The sequence below is a fragment of the Phoxinus phoxinus genome, assembly GCF_949152265.1.
Source record: "Phoxinus phoxinus genome assembly, chromosome: 6".
Lineage (NCBI taxonomy): Eukaryota > Metazoa > Chordata > Actinopteri > Cypriniformes > Leuciscidae > Phoxinus > Phoxinus phoxinus.
In genome coordinates, this window is record NC_136881.1 from 28,609,798 (window position 1) to 28,626,687 (window position 16,890).

General features: G+C 39.5%; 2 protein-coding genes across 4 annotated transcripts in view; one reads left to right on the forward strand and one right to left on the reverse strand.

Moving 5' to 3' along the window:
• gpm6ab (glycoprotein M6Ab) overlaps positions 1 to 10,791 on the reverse strand; it is a 78,645-nt gene extending 67,854 nt beyond the window's left edge. For both annotated transcript variants that reach the window (XM_079615175.1, XM_079615177.1), the window contains exon 1: positions 10,691 to 10,791. In XM_079615175.1, coding sequence (XP_079471301.1) covers positions 10,691 to 10,694 — 4 coding nt within the window. In that variant the 5' untranslated portion in view covers positions 10,695 to 10,791. The remainder of the gene's footprint in view (positions 1 to 10,690) is intronic.
• Positions 10,792 to 12,303: 1,512 nt separating this feature from the next.
• The window catches only part of wdr17 (WD repeat domain 17), a 31,352-nt gene continuing 26,765 nt past the window's right edge, over positions 12,304 to 16,890 (forward strand). The window contains exon 1 of one of the 2 annotated variants that reach the window (XM_079615180.1): positions 12,304 to 12,385. The gene's annotated coding sequence lies outside the window, so the exon portion shown is untranslated. The remainder of the gene's footprint in view (positions 12,386 to 16,890) is intronic. The other variant, XM_079615179.1, reaches the window with a different exon arrangement.

Here is a 16,890-nt window from a genome sequence, read left to right on the forward strand (position 1 = left end):
GACACTGCAACAAGTGGCATGCAGAAATTCTGTTCTAAGACATGTTTTGTTTATCTATCCTTCTCCTACTTGCAATATGCCAAATGCACGGTTCTCAAGGGAAGTAATTCCTTTACAAATGCAATCAAGTGAATCATATACCATCACACAAGATATTGGGAACAGAAAGGACCGATAACAAGCATGCCTGTGCTTATGAATCCCCTCTGCTTTAACATAAGCAACAGCTTGAACTATATTAAGATATATTAGTGTGATTGATATCATCCCATTAAGAAGCTACAAAGAAACTCTCTAACGCTGTGTAATACAACTCCCTACATATAATGCAAGTTGAAAAGTAGTAATATGACATTTAAAATAAATAAAGACACATAGTACACATTTTTTTTGTCTGGCAGAAAGGAAGGGCAAAGACTGAAATTCATGCTACAGTAACTTGCTGAGACTTGTCAAATAGACAAGGAGTTTGACAAAATGCTATAAACTATTGTTCTGAATTCCACCTGCACACCTCAAGACAGGCAAGTCTATTCGAGCTAAAAAAAAAGCAGAAAAGTGTGTGTGTGTGTGTGTGTGTGTGTGTGTGTGTGTGTGTGTGTGTGTGTGTGTGTGTGTGTGTGTGTGTGTGTGTGTGTGTGTGTGTGACATTAAATCCACTAAGTCAGCAAAAGTCAGACATTCTAATTCACCAAGTCAGCAATTAAGGATCTTTACCAAAAATTAGAGAAAAACACACTAAAGGCACCATTAAAGTAGTCCATTTGATATAAAAGTTTTTATAAAAGTGATTAAAAGTTTGTATATTGAAGTTGTTATTCTCTTTGAGTCTTGTTATTTGTCATAGATCCATCAAGTTTGATGTAAATGTAGTCATATCGATTGCATTTATCTTTATCTTTGTGTTTTTATCTTTTGAAGACTCTTTAAATTCTCCTTTTGCATTCCATGGAAAAAAAAATACAGCATATAGGCTATGACAAACAAGAGAGTCATTAAATAATGACATACTTCATTTTTTTTAGTGAACAACCCCTTTAAAGCATTCAATGTAGAATGTTATAGGGTACAACAGGGCTAAAGGCACACAGTGCAATGTTAAAAAAAAAAAAAAAAAAAAAAAAAAAACATTTTACAAAACATCAATTATCTGATCAAATTAGCACAGAATCGCACTGCTGCCTGGGATCGTGTCAATGATCAGCCAAAATTTCACCTGGATCTTTAAAAGTGGATGTTTTGGAAAGTGCTGTGGCAAGTTATTGTGCCATCTAGTGGTTTAGAGGAAAATAAAATCAATTGTGCCTTTTACCCCGGTGTGCCTTTAGTCCTGTAGTACCCTCTATATTACGTGGAGATAAAGAATAAAATGTAGAATATATAATGTATGTACTGTAGATAGAATGAAATTCAAAAGCTCATATAACCCACAAACTAAAGAATAACTGTTCATCTGTGGACTGGTTTCAACACTGATCCATGATGTGAAGCTTTTATTTCGACATCTGCCATTGTGTTTGTTACTTAACTGACCCTGAGCGTTGCTACAGTAGCTATTGTACTGAAAGGTCAGGTCTATTGCGTCACATTGCTTGGATTCCACAGGGGATTGAATAGAGCCCTGGTCACAATACAGTGGACTTGGCTACACCCAAAGCCTTTAAGATTAGAAATACCAAAACTAGAAGATGCATGGAACAACAGGATACAATAAAAGAAAACAATACAACCGACTACACTGTGCACTTTGGCATGGAGTTTCCTTTCTTCATCTCATTGAATTTTGATTTATTTTGGCCATAAACTAAAACCATTAAGTAGACTAACAGTAATACTACTGAGCAAAAGATGTATGTGATCCCAGCACAGATGTCTGTATTTCTCATTAGCATATGATACTGCTCCAGGGTCTAGTTTCCACTAAAGGCTTGCATCACTAGACTGACAGACTGTGGGAATTCACCGCAGGCCATGATATGTCTACTATTATTTTACTGGTTTAGAGTTGCATAAGTGTCTAAAGTTCCATACAGTTTCCCTCAGGGTTTAATCAATAAATGTATGTATTTTTGTCTTATGTTCTCCTCAGAGGTGATGCTTTTTAAGAGCATGGTTTTAGAAGATATATGGCTAATAGGACACTATAAAAAGCCACATTCATGTGCAAGTCTGAACTTATAGTCACTTGGCTATTTAATAAAATTGTGCTATATTCTGGTTTGCGATCATGGTGTTTAAATGCAGCTCAGGGATACAGAAATTCCAGTTTCCTCTTAAACTACCTGTGGGTGGATTTCAAGATGAAGGTTATTACTGCACTACAGAAATCACTCATAGCCTCAAGATCCACTGATGTGATTGCATGAGCCAGCAGATTTGTTTTCAACTAGAATAAATCAAAACCTCAGTCTCAGAAGGGGGAATGAAAACAGGGAAATGTGAGGGTGGTTCAAACCTTACTGAACTCCCATCTCTTCTGAAGACTGTTTATTATTCCTTTGGAAAATGTTAAACGCCAAGTCTCAGAAGAGGACAAAAAAAGGAAAAGATGTAGAATGCAAGCCAGTTTTCACAGATTTGGCCAGCTTTGAGGATATATTGTCTGTTATTGAAATTTTCACTTTGTCATTCCATACAGGAAATAGTGGAAGAAACGGCAACCATATCCACACAGTCACTTCTTCCATTAGGGAACAATGGATTTTCCATGTCTTATGGCCCTTTCACACAAACAACAAAAAATATAACAATGATAACTACTATATAATAGCGTTAGAATGGTGATGTTATGTTTAATGCACACTTCTGCAGTTATATTCTCACAGCACTTTTTAGAAGATTGATTTTGCTCTCACTGTTTTAACATTTAACATTTAGCTGAAAAAGTGCTCTGTAAGTGATTCTAATGACACTGTTCCTCTATGTTTTAGTTGATATAATAAAAAAATATAAACTATAAGTTATTTGTGTGAATGGACCTTTAGTTCACCCTAACATTTAAAATATGTCATTAATTACTCCCCCTTATGTCATTCCAAACTCGTAAGGCTTTCATTCATCTTCGGAACACAAAACACAAATGTATGTCCCTCCACACATTTGACACTTCAAAAGGCTCATTAAAAGGTAAAACTTATATGAATTGAACGGTTTAGTCCAAAATTTTATGAAGAGTCACAATCACTTTTATACAGTATAGTGACCAGATAAGCTTTTATTCACCAATAAACATTCATCAACTCAACACATCAGTAAACGGAAGCTCAAGCATGTTTGCTTGACGTGCAAACTAATGAGGTTCATTGTCGTGTGTTACGCAGCACGTTTGAACATCACAAGAACTGGTGTGATGTGTTCGAATTTATGCTTCCCTTTGAGGAGGCGTGCAGCTGCATTTTGGACTAATTGTAGACGGGTGATGCATATCTGCGAAATACCGATATATAGAGAATTACAATATTCCAATCTGGATGTTACGAATGCATGCATGGCAATCTCAAAGTGCTTAGCAGACAAGAATGGCTAAACCTTAGCTAAAAGACGGAGGTGAAAGAAACAGAATTTTACCACAGCACTTATCTGCTTTTCAAATTTAAGGTTGTTATCAATCCAAACTCCCAAGTTCCGAACACAGGTGGTGCTATGTGGTGACAACGGTTGGAGGTCAAAATCATGTGTACTATGATCATTGGGACCAAACATGATAAATTCCATCTTTCTCTCATTTAGACTCAAGAAGTTAACAGAAAAAGCCAGAGTTTAAATTCGTCAAGGCAGGTTTTAAAGCAGACTTGTCGTCATGCTTCAGAGGCAGGTAAATTTGAGTGTCGTCCACATACAGATGGAAGGAAACTCCATGTCTAGATAAAATGGAACCCAGAGGTAACATATACAGATTAAACAGTTCCGGGCCAAGACAAATTAAGCTAAACAATTATAGACCTATTTTTAAGGTGCCTTTTTTAGCTAAAATGCTGTAGAAGGCATTTCAACTTTTTAAAATAAAAACAATATTTTTGATACATTCCAGTCGGGTTTTAGTCCTCAGCATAGTACAGAAACTGCCCTTCTCAAGGTGACCAATGACTTGCTTTTGTCGGTAGATTCTGGGAACTGTGCTGCCTTAGTGCTGCTGGATCTGAGTGCAGCCTTTGATACAGTGGATCATGGGATTCTCATTGAGCGTTTGAGTCTGTGGGTGGGCATTAGGGGGATTGCATTAAGGTGGTTTTTATCGTATTTACAGGGGAGAACCTTTGCGGTGGAAATAGGGAGCACTATTTCCTCCGCTCGTTCCATCATCTCTGTCTGGGGTCCCTCAGGGTTCGTGTCTCGGCCCTGTCTTGTTTTCCTTATATATGTTCCATCTGGGTTTAATCTGTCAAAAGCATGGTGTAACATACCATTGCTATGCAGATGACACCCAGTTGTATCTTCCTTTGAAATTGAATGACATCTCGAAATGGTTTCCTTCTCTTTATTTGGGGTTGTCTAAAAAGTTGCTTTCACGGCTGCAACTGGTGCAGAATGCTGCGGCCAGACTGTTGACTGGCACCAGGAAATGTTCCAGTATATCTCCGGTGCTGGCTTCTTTGCACTGGCTTCCTGTTGTGTATAGGATGCAGTTCAAGGTCCTTTTAATGGTTTTTAAAGGTTTAAATGGGCTTGCCCCTGTATATATCTCTAGTTTGATACAGCATCATGTTGCTGCTAGACCACTAAGATCGTCTCAAAGCTTTATTTTAAATGTTCCAAAATCTCGGTTAAACACACGCGAGAGTGCCAACATTACACAAAGCCCTGGCCCTCCAGCCAGTGTTTCTAGACTCGCGGTTGCGGGGCTTCTGTCAAAACACATCGTCACTGGCTACGGCGGCGTAGAGCTAACGCGTCCGCTGTATCATTTCATGGACGCGTGGGAGGCTATTCCGGGCATTTCACCATGGGTACTGGGAGTAATTCAGCACGGATATTCTCTCCAGTTCAAACGCCGGCCACCCCGCTTCAATGGCATGGTCCCGTCACTGACTTTGCCCCAAAACGTTCCCGTTCTGAGGCAGGAAGTTCTCAATCTGCTTGAGAAAGGAGCGATAGAGCGTTTCCCTCCGAGCGAGCAGGAGAGCGGATTCTACAGCCGCTATTTCGTGGTACCAAAGGATGGAGGACTCCGTCCGATACTGGACCTGAGACCCATCAACCAAGCACTTCACAAGAATTCAGAATGACAACACTGAAACAGATCCTGGAACAGATTTGTCCCGGGGACTGGTTCGCTTCAGTGGATTTAAAGGACGCGTACTTTCATATTCAAATAGCGATGCGCCACAGGCGCTTCCTGAGGTTTGCTTTCGAAGGCACAGCTTATCAGTATTCGATGCTACCGTTTGGACTAGCCCTGGCTCCCCGAACATTTTCAAAGTGTGTGGACACAGCGCTTTCCCCCCTCAGATCGAGCAGGATGCGCATCCTGAATTATCTGGACGATTGGCTGATTTTGGCCCACTCAAGAGATGTGCTAATCAGTCACGTGTAAACACTGCTTCGCCACCTGGATACACCTGGATACGTGTGAATATGCAGAAGTGCGTGTTTATTCCGAGTCGGGCTATAACCTATCTAGGAGTATGTTTGGACTCGGTGGCGATGTGAGCCCACCTCTCTCAAGACCGGATAGAGACAATCTCATCGACTCTGCGCCGTTTCAGACCGGGCAGGTCTGTTTCACTGAGGGAATTTCAGAGGCTTCTGGGACTTATGGCGGCAGCTTCATCAGTGTGCCATCTGGGCCTGCTGCATATGCGGCCACTGAAGTTTTGGCTGAAAACTCGAGTTCAGCCGAGGGCATGGTCTTCAGGCCACAAGCGCATTACAGTCACTCACAGTTGCGTCAGCATTTTGAGACAGTGGAGCAACCCGGATATGTTCAGCCCAGGAGTTCCTTTGGGTATAGTGACACAGCACACCGTGGTCTCGCCAGACACGTCAACCTCGGGCTGGGGAGCAGTGTGCTTGGGCGTGCCTGCCTCAGGTCTGTGGTCGGAGTCACAGAGAGAGTGGCACATAAACCGTTTGGAATTGGAAGCGGTGTCCTTAGCCCTGGATGCATTTCGGTCAATATTGGAGAAGCAACATGTAATGATTCAAACCGAAAACATGTCTGTGGTCTCGTACATAAATCGCCGCAGGCTCGTACATAAACAGGGTGGCGTGCGCTCCAGAGCTCTGTTCAAACAGGCAGCGAGTCTCCTGTTGTCTCCTGACCGTCACCTTATCACCATAATAGCGGCACACATCCCCGGTCTCCTGAACCGTGGAACAGATATGCCGTCGAGGAACGGGATTCCTCAAGGAGAGTGGAGGCTTCACCCTGTATCAGCCCAAATGATTTGGGATCGATTCGGGAGGGCGGACGTGGATCTTTTTGCCACAAGCGAGAACACGCACTGTCAGACGTTCTTCTCGCTATCTACTCCCCACTGATGGGAGATGCTTTGACATCGCATTGGCCGGAAGCCAGGCTTTACACGTTTCCTCCGGTGAAGATTCTGCCTATGGTAGTGATGCACCGAAATGAAAATTCTGGGCCGAAACCGATACCGAAAATTTAGGATGCACTTGGCCGAAAACCGAAACCGATACCGAAAATTTAGGATGCACTTGGCCGAAAACCGAAACTGAAGCCGAAAATGGCTTCTTTTAAAAACTTTAATACATTTATTTATATTGCTTAATTTTTAATGGATCTGAAATGAAAAATCACAAACCAATAGAATAATCATCAAACTTTTATTACCACTAACAGTTACATAACAAAACCTAAAATATTTTATATATTATATATATTTTATATTACATGCGCTTCATGAGGCACACGCGCGCGGTCTCTTGCTCTCTCTCCCTCTCTGCCGTGCACGCGCTACACGGTTTGGTCTCTGTCTCGCGGGCGCGCTCGCTCTAGATTCCGGAGATTTTAACTAATTCTATCAATATGCGGGAGACTCCCGGAACTTCCGGGAGACTTGGGATGTCTGTATTTCTATACTGAAATAATATCGGCATTATAATTATTGATTTTTCATTACGCAATTTTTTGGTGCCCTCTCAGCTCTTGATGCCCTAGGCACAGCGCATGATGCGCGTGGTGGGAGCGGCGGCGCTGGTTGTCCTCATCTGAAACTTTAAAATACTTCCATACCGCTGACATACTCAATCTTTGCAGACACGTGCAAACAGCTCGACCGTGAGTGAAACCTGCTTGAGCATGGAGGGGAGGGGTGGGTGACGAGTGATAACAGCTCACTGAAATTTCGGTGCACCCCTAGCCTATGGTGTTGTGCAAAATCAGAGAGGAGAGAGCGTCAGTGATCCTCGTGGCCCCGATCTGGCCGAATCAGCCCTAGTTCGCGGACCTGAGAGGGTTAATGGTGGCTCCACCATGGCGAATCCCCATCAGGAAAGACCTGCTGTCTCAGACAAACGGCACATTATGGCACCCCAGCCCCGAGCTGTGGAACCTTCATGTGTGGCCGCTGCAGGGACCTTAGATGAGCGAGATACTCTGCATTCACGAGTGCTGAGCACACTCGCGGAAGCGCGCGCGCCTTCAACCAGGCGCCTCTATGCTCTGAAATGGGGAGTTTTTACTAAGTGGTGCCAGGACATCGATATTGACGCAGGGACCAGTTCAATGTCGGATGGTTTGCGCTTTCTACAGCACAGAATGGATAGCGGGAGTTTACCATCCACGCTGAAGGTGTATGTAGCCGCTATTGCTGCTTTTCGTTCCCCGGGCAATCAATCGGTAAGCACGCTCTGGTGATCAGATTTCTCAGTGGAGCGAGGGGGATTGTGTCTATCACGGCCGCCCTCTGTGTCACCTTGGGACCTAGCTCTAGTTTTGAGGGCTCTATCTCTACCACCATTCGAGCCCCTAGCTTCGATTGCGGTTAAGGGGCTCTCCCTGAAGACGGCATTACTTCTTGCTCTCGCGCGTTGGTGACTTACACGCGTTCTCGGTGAACGACGATTGCATCTGTTTCGGACCGGGCGACTGATACAGCCCATGCATTTTATACTGCCCGCGACCCTGTCCGTATTTGCATGCTTCGTGTCAATTGGCCAGCTGTCCCCAGCTGGCGTTAGCCTATAAGATTTCAGCAAATATGGAGAAAGGAGGAGTTCCCATATACGTCACAGTTGACATAATGTCTCGTTCCTGCCTCTCAGGAAACCGAGGTTACGATAGTAACCGGATACTTTTTTTTTTTAGTGTTTTGTTTTGTTTTATGGTGTATTTGTCTATATGTTTTGTACAGTCGGGTCTGTAAAGCACTTTGGTCAACTCGTGTTGTTTTTTAATGTGCTTTAGAAAAAAAAAGTATTGATTGATTGAATGATTGAATGTGGTATTACCACGTAAAAATAAATAATATATTTGCATTACACCTTAAATAATAATTATTCCCAAAAAAAGTATTTTAAACACAAAGCGATTTTTGTATTTTTCTCAAATAAATGTTAGTTTCATTCATAAATAATGTGTATTTTCATAAGATGTCAGTAATAAACAACAACAACAACAAAAATACCCAAGATGTGTGTGTTATTGTAGTTAAATTGTATGAATTATGTATTTTGTAATACTATTTCCCCCCCTACCAGCACTGCACTGTATCAGTGATTCAAAACAGTAATTGAAGCTGCGTTATGAAGACATGCGTTATAATAACGCATGCGTAAATAATAATTATGCGTTATTCATAAGCTGCGTTATGAAGACGATATACGTTCACAAACATATTGAGCTCACTCTTCATCACCATATGGGCAAAAATGCTACTGCCTCATTTTAAAGATGTCGGTGTGGCAGTGGCACACGTTGCACTTGTACCCTCACACAAAAACACATACACACGCCAAAGGCACTGGCTGACCTTTCAACTAGACATCTGTAACAAGACATGGTTGCAGCCTAGGAGACAGCATTCCAGCTTTAAGTCCCTGGACCCCATAAACCTCAAAAACCCAAACCCATGTTCTTCTTATTAGACTGACCGACAACCAGTGAAAGGAGAGTGAGAACAGGGTGGTGGGAGGGGAGGGCAGTCTCACTAAAACAGAGGCGCTTGTCAGGATTATCAAAGGCCCCCACACAAGAGGAGAATGTTTGGAGGCGGCTAACAGAGAGACATAATGTGGCTATTTATCCCTCATGTGACTCTGTGCATATATTAGAGCGAACAGGCCATCAGCAAGCACCATGAATGAGAGCTTCAACAAAGTCAGTCTTTTTTCAGCACAAACGAGTGTTGTCATTTTTCATATTCCAACTATTACTGGTAAACAGAGCATGAAGTAAAAGCCCCAAAACAGCAGTGCTTTTCAAATGTCAAGACCCAGATCTAAAACACACATAATAAGAACAAAATGTTATGTGCCTCGAAAAAAATCTAGCCAATTCAATTTGTGCAATGAAGCAGGTCTAAAAGTTTTAAAGGAGCTGTGATTGATTCTGTAGCAGTTGGTCAGTAGTAGTACTACAAACAAGGTGCATTTTATTAGTGAGGAAACTTTCTGCACATCTATTTCCACTTGTTTTGTGAAGCGAAGGTTTCCTGTATTTTTGATGAGCTTTCCTGACAATAATAAGTCTCTTCCTCTGTCATGTTTACATAGCTTTGATAATCATTATAATAATACAATGTATGGAAACATCTTGTTTAGGTCAATTTGTGTCAGTTCACTGATAAAAAGTTGAGAACACTATAGACTGTCGACCATTTGGAAGTAGTTTGTAATATGTTGCTGCAAACTCAATGTCTGAACGACATTAAAAGGCACAGTTGTCTGCACCAGGTACAGGAAAATCACCATTATCTGATTATGAGCTTATAGGCAACCTGCCAGCCTACTTAAATCTGTATAGAGAAAGGCATGTTTGCTTATACCACATACAATGCTTATACCAGCTTATACCAATGCAGACGGAAAGGGAGACAATATTAATATGATTGTATAAATTAATATAAAGTGCATCTGCCTCATCTGTTTCCTCTTCTTAAAAGTAATAAATCCCCCCCCCCCCCCCCCACACACACACACAAAAAAAACACAAAAACACAGAAAAATCAATCATCATTTACTGACTACATACTCTTATATTGGTTCAATGTATGAATGTTTATAATGAGCACAAGAAGAAATGTTACAGAATGACAGTCACCATTCACTTTCAATGTATTAAGAAAATATGCATGAAAGTGTACAGTGACTGAGGCTGTCATTTTTCCTAACCTCTTTTTTCCTTTTTTTCCATTTTTCCTTACCTCATTTTGTGATATAGAGTCATACAGATTCGAAACAATATGCAAATAAGTAAATTATTACAAACTGTGCAATGTTTCAGTAAGCTATTACTTTAGTAGGCTATATTTAAGCTTGCTTTGTGAATGAAAGACCCTCAGCTCTTTCTCTTAGAAACTTGTTGAATCAAAACAGTTGTATCACATAGCGGCCGAAGCTATAATAGGATGACAACATGTTTACATGCAATAGAAGCAAACTTGGCTAAACCTTAACATTCTGTCATTCATTCCCCCCTACTGAGTTGTCGTACTTGCACACACCTCAGTTCTCCTCAGCGACTTTTTGAAGTCTCGATCTCCGTTAAAACGACAAAGCAATGACTTACCCATGTTTAAGACTATAAGAGCTCGACACCGCTGGAAAAGTCCAGTTCAAGAGTTTGACACTGAGACTGAGAGCTGGTGGCGCGATCGTCCGTATATTAATGAGGTGACGTCACGAAAACGAACGGACGGGGAAACTTATCAATCAATGGCATAGCCTATTGTTTGATACATTTCATGAACATAAAATCAATTTTAGCAAGTAGGCCTAAAAGAAAAAGAAAAAAAGGAAAAAAAAGCAATAATTCCTTAATAGATTTTAAATAGCCTATATTAGCCTATTTTACAACTGAGATTGCTCGAGTCTCATATTTAACTAATACATTATAATAGCCTATAGCCTATAATAAGTTACAATAAATTTGATTTTATTTATTTAGTGTTGTATGGTATAAAATACTAAATAAATAAACAAACTCACATTTTAGGAAAGTAGCCTATTAACAACTAAATAGGCTATGGGCTACACCAAGTTGTAAATACACGTCATGTTGGCATGTGTGGATTGTGGAAGTATTTCAAACAAGTGTGTTACAACTAGCCCCGCGTTACGTTGTGCCCCGCTCTCCCCTACGTATTTATGTAGGCCATAAAGTTCCATATTTATGTTTCCTTCCCGCAACATAGTCAATCATTCAGCCATCACAGGTACCGATAGGCTACTCAAGTGCAACGGTTTGGCGTTTTTTTTTTTTTTTTGGCCAATGCCATTATTGCAATCGCAACAGGATAATTGTGTCGTGATAGCGACATATTGATTAAACATATAGGCCTAACAATCTGAGCATAATTTAAGAATTTTTTTCATAATAAAAAAAAAAAAAGCTATTTTCATGACATTGCTGAATTCATTATTTTTCCATGTTATAATTCTGTTTTTTCCATGCCCGTGGGAAGCCGGTGTCCTATGTAGCCTATAAGCCTTAGCCATACGGTGTTATCCGTGTGTTTAATTCGACAATCCGCTTCTTTTTTATTGCATCGTATTTACTCCGAACACACCCTTTCTGTGATGTGTATGGCTCACAAAATGATATGAACAAGGTTAGCAGTTCCCTCTGCTGGTAGATTACAGGAGTTACACTCTGAATTTGAATGACTGAATGGACTCTTTATTGTCTTTTTTTTAGCAGTAGGCTACATAATACGCCTTTTACGCAGTCACAAGCTAGCTATAATAAAGCGCCGTAATGGGTTATTATTAAGCTATTGTCAATGTGTTGTGCAGCAAACGACAAGATAGCATGCATGGGGTGAAAGTCCACAACTGAAACTGAATCTCTGTGTGAAAAGGCTGGTAGATTAATAATGCATACTCCCTGCCTTGCACAGCCCTCACAGACGAATATGTCAGCCGCAAGCAGTTTCAATGAACGGCTGCCATATTTCACAAAATTCCTTTGTTTTTTTCAACAATAGGTGACCAACCGTTTGGACTACAAATACAAGAAAGCACAGGCACCTGAGCACCTCCCCGAGTGAAGATTACATGGATTATCTATGATTTGCTTTGATTGATTACTCAAATGACCAATCAGCGTTCAAAAACTGGGGCAGCGTGTGACGTCAGTTTGAAATGGCCCAATCGTCGCAATGACTCGGAAGCAGCGTTAACAAACTACATGAAGCGAGTGTTTCTCCGTCAGCGATACACCTAATCTCAGCACCAAGTCGCTGTCCAGCTGACATCGAGAGAGGTAAGCGAGCTTCATGCTCACATGTTACACTCCTGTTTTCAGCGTAATGTTCGCTACATTTCCCACAGAGCGAGGCATTTGGATACATGTGCTGCTTTAAAAAAAATACTTTGTCAACCCTGTTTACGCTCTGGACTGTTATCATCGTTGTCCGTAACATTGTTTCGGTGCAAAAAAAAACAAAAATTGCCACTGTAAAGAACCTATAATGGTGTTTCACGTCCTTTCTTTCCTATTGAAATACCTAGAGAGCTATTTAATTCATAACAACTGCCGTTACAAAGCAAAAAAAAAAAAAAAAAGCAGTAGTATTCTGATTATTTTGTGCTGTTTGTACTGTAACTTTTCTAATGTGATTTGGGAGAACTCCAGGTGGACTGTCATTATGGGAATGCACAATAGGCTGTTAGTGCTGACAGTGGTCATTATGCTTCATAACAGATTTCATTGTGATTTTGAGCAGACAGTGCTGGGCAGATTAGACCAGTGAGAAATTAGATACATAATCAGCTTCTCTTGCCAAGATGCAGAGACAAGCAGGACTAATGACCAGTGCTTCTTGAGACAGGTGCGATTCGACATGCAGCCATGCAGATCATCATAGATTTCCACTTGACATGTTGCCCCACTTATGGAACAAGTGATGAGACCTCATGCACTATTCATGTTAGTTAGCATTGTCTATTTATGTGTGCGTTGAATTGATTGTATGAATCAGTTTGTTTGAAAGTGCCATCTTTGTTATCATAGGAGAACTGTTTGATGCAATCACAGTCAGATTCGGGAGGGTGCTTATACTGTCCTTGGGGAATCTTAGAGCCTAGTCTCTATGGGCTGTTTAGAGGAAAAGATTTGCAGATTAAGTAATTGAAGATGTGCCATGGTGATGAGTATTTGATTATAAATGAAATAAGAAAGATGGTGCAGGTTATAGTGTATTTGACAGGGGAAAAAAACAGCCTCTGTGCATAATACTGTGTGAAGATCCTCATGGATAGGAAAAGATTAGATATGTAGAATCCCCAATCTTTTTTACCTCTTTAGGCCCCATGCAGAGAGACTGGGACTGTAGGGCAGTACTTACTGTAGTTGGTTTATCATAGCAATAGCATGACATTAGTTGAATTTTTGCTTCCTAAAACCTATAAAATATAAAATATGAGTTACAATAAAAATTAAATGGCTGACAGTGCGTAAAAAAAATGCACAACAAAAACTCAATTAATGTCATATTTCTATAGTTAAGACGTTTAGTTTCAGGGAAATAATAATAATAATAATTCTACCAGGTCTGTATTTTTGTGGTGCAATACACTTGCATACAAATAATAATAATTGTAATATTGGCCAAGATACGCAAGACAAAAAGCTGGGAATCAGTAACATTTGCATTGGTTTTGTGTTTGTTTGTTCACGTTTAGTTTGGTTTTGATCTGTTGTGCTCATGTCTGTGTTTCTAGGTTGGTTTTCTCACTTTGTTAATTAGTTCAGTTCTCTCACTTTCCCAGCCTGTTTCGTCACCATGGTCACTGGTTGATAGTTCTGTTCAGGTGTGTTTAGTTAATTAGCCCCTCTCATTTGCTGTCTATTGTGATGTGTCTGTTAGTTCTACGTCATTTTATGTTGGTTGTTCTGTTCTGTTCCTGATCATTGTTCTTATTCCTAATATTCTGTTTTGTGAATATTGGAGTTTATTTCTAAATAAAGACTACTGCACTTTGTTTAATCCCTGCCGCCAACCAATGCTGACAGTTAATACACAAAGCTTTAACAAAACATTATTAAATATGATCACTTTCTTGGGGCAGTATGTGTCTCCTGATTTATTTACCTTGTAAATGTAAACTTTTTCATTGCTCTTAAGTTCACTCAAGTCAGCTCCAGCTGCATGGGCTTTTTTGTAAAACGCTTTGGTGCTTTTGTTTTGGCGCTGCAGACAATGAGAGACATGGCTGCTATTGTCTTCTATCTTTTTCATGATAGGGTACAGCGGGTCTATAGGCCCTTTTGATGTTATTTTCTGTCAAAACACTCAATAGCAACAAGAAAAAACCCACAGTACTTTCCTAAACACCTGTTTGTTGCAATGTCTGATCTATGAGTACATTGCAGACAATGTGTAAAGGCTAGTTTGGAGGTAATTTAAACTAGAACATATGGTTATAATTTATAAAACATTGTGGATATATGTAGCTAATAAGAATCCCTGAAACTGTCATATATTTGGATATTTAAAATTCTGACTTTGTTATTCTGGAACAGCCAAATACGTGCAAGTACAGTATTTGAGGTAAAAGTCCCAATATTGTTGGAACCCCAAGATGTAGCCTATACAGTTCATTTTCATTGAGCTCTAATAAAATATTTTAGCATGGATGAGACTAGATAAAGAGGATGTTGTGCTTAACAAACATCACCCACCTTCCTAAAACAACATTTTCTGCCATTTGCTGAAGTGGTTAGTTTGATACTCATAAGTTACCTAAAATATCATGTTATATCAAGATATTATCACTTTTTATTGCCTCACTATTTACATTATCTCAATAGTCCTCTGTGAACTTCATATATATATATAAAAAGTTGTATCTATTTGATCAAAAATACATAAGAAAATGTAATATTGTGAAATGTTACTACAATTTTAAATAATGGTTTTCTATTTTAATATACTAATAACCTTTGATACTTTTTCAGGATTCTGAGTTTAAAAATGTAACATATTTAAAATAGAAATCAGTTGTACCAATATACACTACCGTTCAAAAGTTCAGTAATTTCAGGATCAGTGTTTTTATTTTTTGAAATAAATTAATACTTTTATCCAGCAAGGATGTGTTAAATTGATAAAAAGTGATAGTAAATGTTCTTTTTTACTTTTTATGCATCAATGAATCCGGAAAAAAAGTATCATAGGTTCCAAAAAAAAAAAAACATTAAGAAGCACAACTTTTTCCAACATTGATAATAAATCAGCATATCAGAATGATTTCTGAAGGGTCATGTGACACTGAATAGAAATGATGCTGAAAATTCATCTTGGCATCACAGAATTAAATAATATTTTAAAGTACATTGTCCAAATATGTTACCTGTACTGTACATACTATTAGCCTAATGGTAAATGCCACAGTAGATCAATATAGACTAAATACAAGTGATTTGAATAATCCTTACCATTAATTCATTAATTCCATTAATTATTTTGGTGCTGGTTTTGTGCAGTAATTTGTAGTCAATTAACATTGTTTCAACAACGCAGATTCAGATTGCTTCATAAATGTAAATATAGTCTGTCCATGTAATTTTCAAACGATTTATGAATGACTGTAAAATTACCTCTCCACTTCACATTGTCCAATGAAATTTTAACTTGTTGTGCTAGATGATGATTGGTCGGTGTATTATACAGGACAAGCAGGCATCAATGAATTATGTAATATTTTAAAATATGTAATATGTGGATTTTTTTATTGAATCAACACACTACCTTTGATTTTCATTGGTTTTGAAAATGGTTTGGTTTATTTTTTTCCTGCCGTCGAGCCATATCCCAGCTAACAGTTACTTTGTGAAGACGTGACCAGACCATATTCGTCATAGCGATGTGCCAAATAACGTTCCAACAACGTAACTTTGTGATTCCCATATTCGTCGTGGCATTGTTAACTGTATGTCGCAAGAACGTGAAAAGTATGTATCGATGACCAAACTGGCATGTCGTGAGGACGTAACATCAAAGGCCCATACTAGTTGCAGTAATGAGCCTAAAAACATTCCAGTGACGTAACTTTGTGATACTCACTGAAAGAACCATATTTGGCTCGAGTGCATTGTTTACTGAGCAGACTGTGGAATACCTACATTTACACTAGTGCATTTTCGTTTTAAAACGCATAGCTTTTGCTTCAGTGGTTACGCCTGCCGTCCACACGACTTCAGAGTTTTAGACCCTCGAAAACGGAGACCGACCCCTTCAGTCAAGTCCGAAGCAAGACACATGCAAGTGACACAACCCACGCGTTATGGCAACAACACCTCAAACTTACAAAAACGTAAAAATAAACTTGAATTTATGATATTTTAGTTTTGTACACATTGTCATGTTAATTATAATCAAATGCATTTTGTTTCATTGACCACAATATTATCATTGATATTTGTTTGAGAGGGGCACTCTTTTGAAAAAGTTAATACTGTTACTGTGTGCACTTGTTCAATAAATAAAGTAACATGCGCATGCGTTTTAGCTGATTATGATGTATTTAGTTTAATAAAACACATGTAAGGGATGATAGTTGTAATGATCACCAGTGAGAGTGCCCGGAATTACTATCACTCCATCCCGGACAATCAACACACATCCACAGACTCCATTCCGCATAATCCTTTACCAAGACTAATCAGCCATGATCACATTCACCTGTGTCTCATCATCTTGTTTACTTACCCTTTATAAGCCTGGTTCTTTCTGTCATTCCCTGTAAAGTATTGTTAGTTGTTTA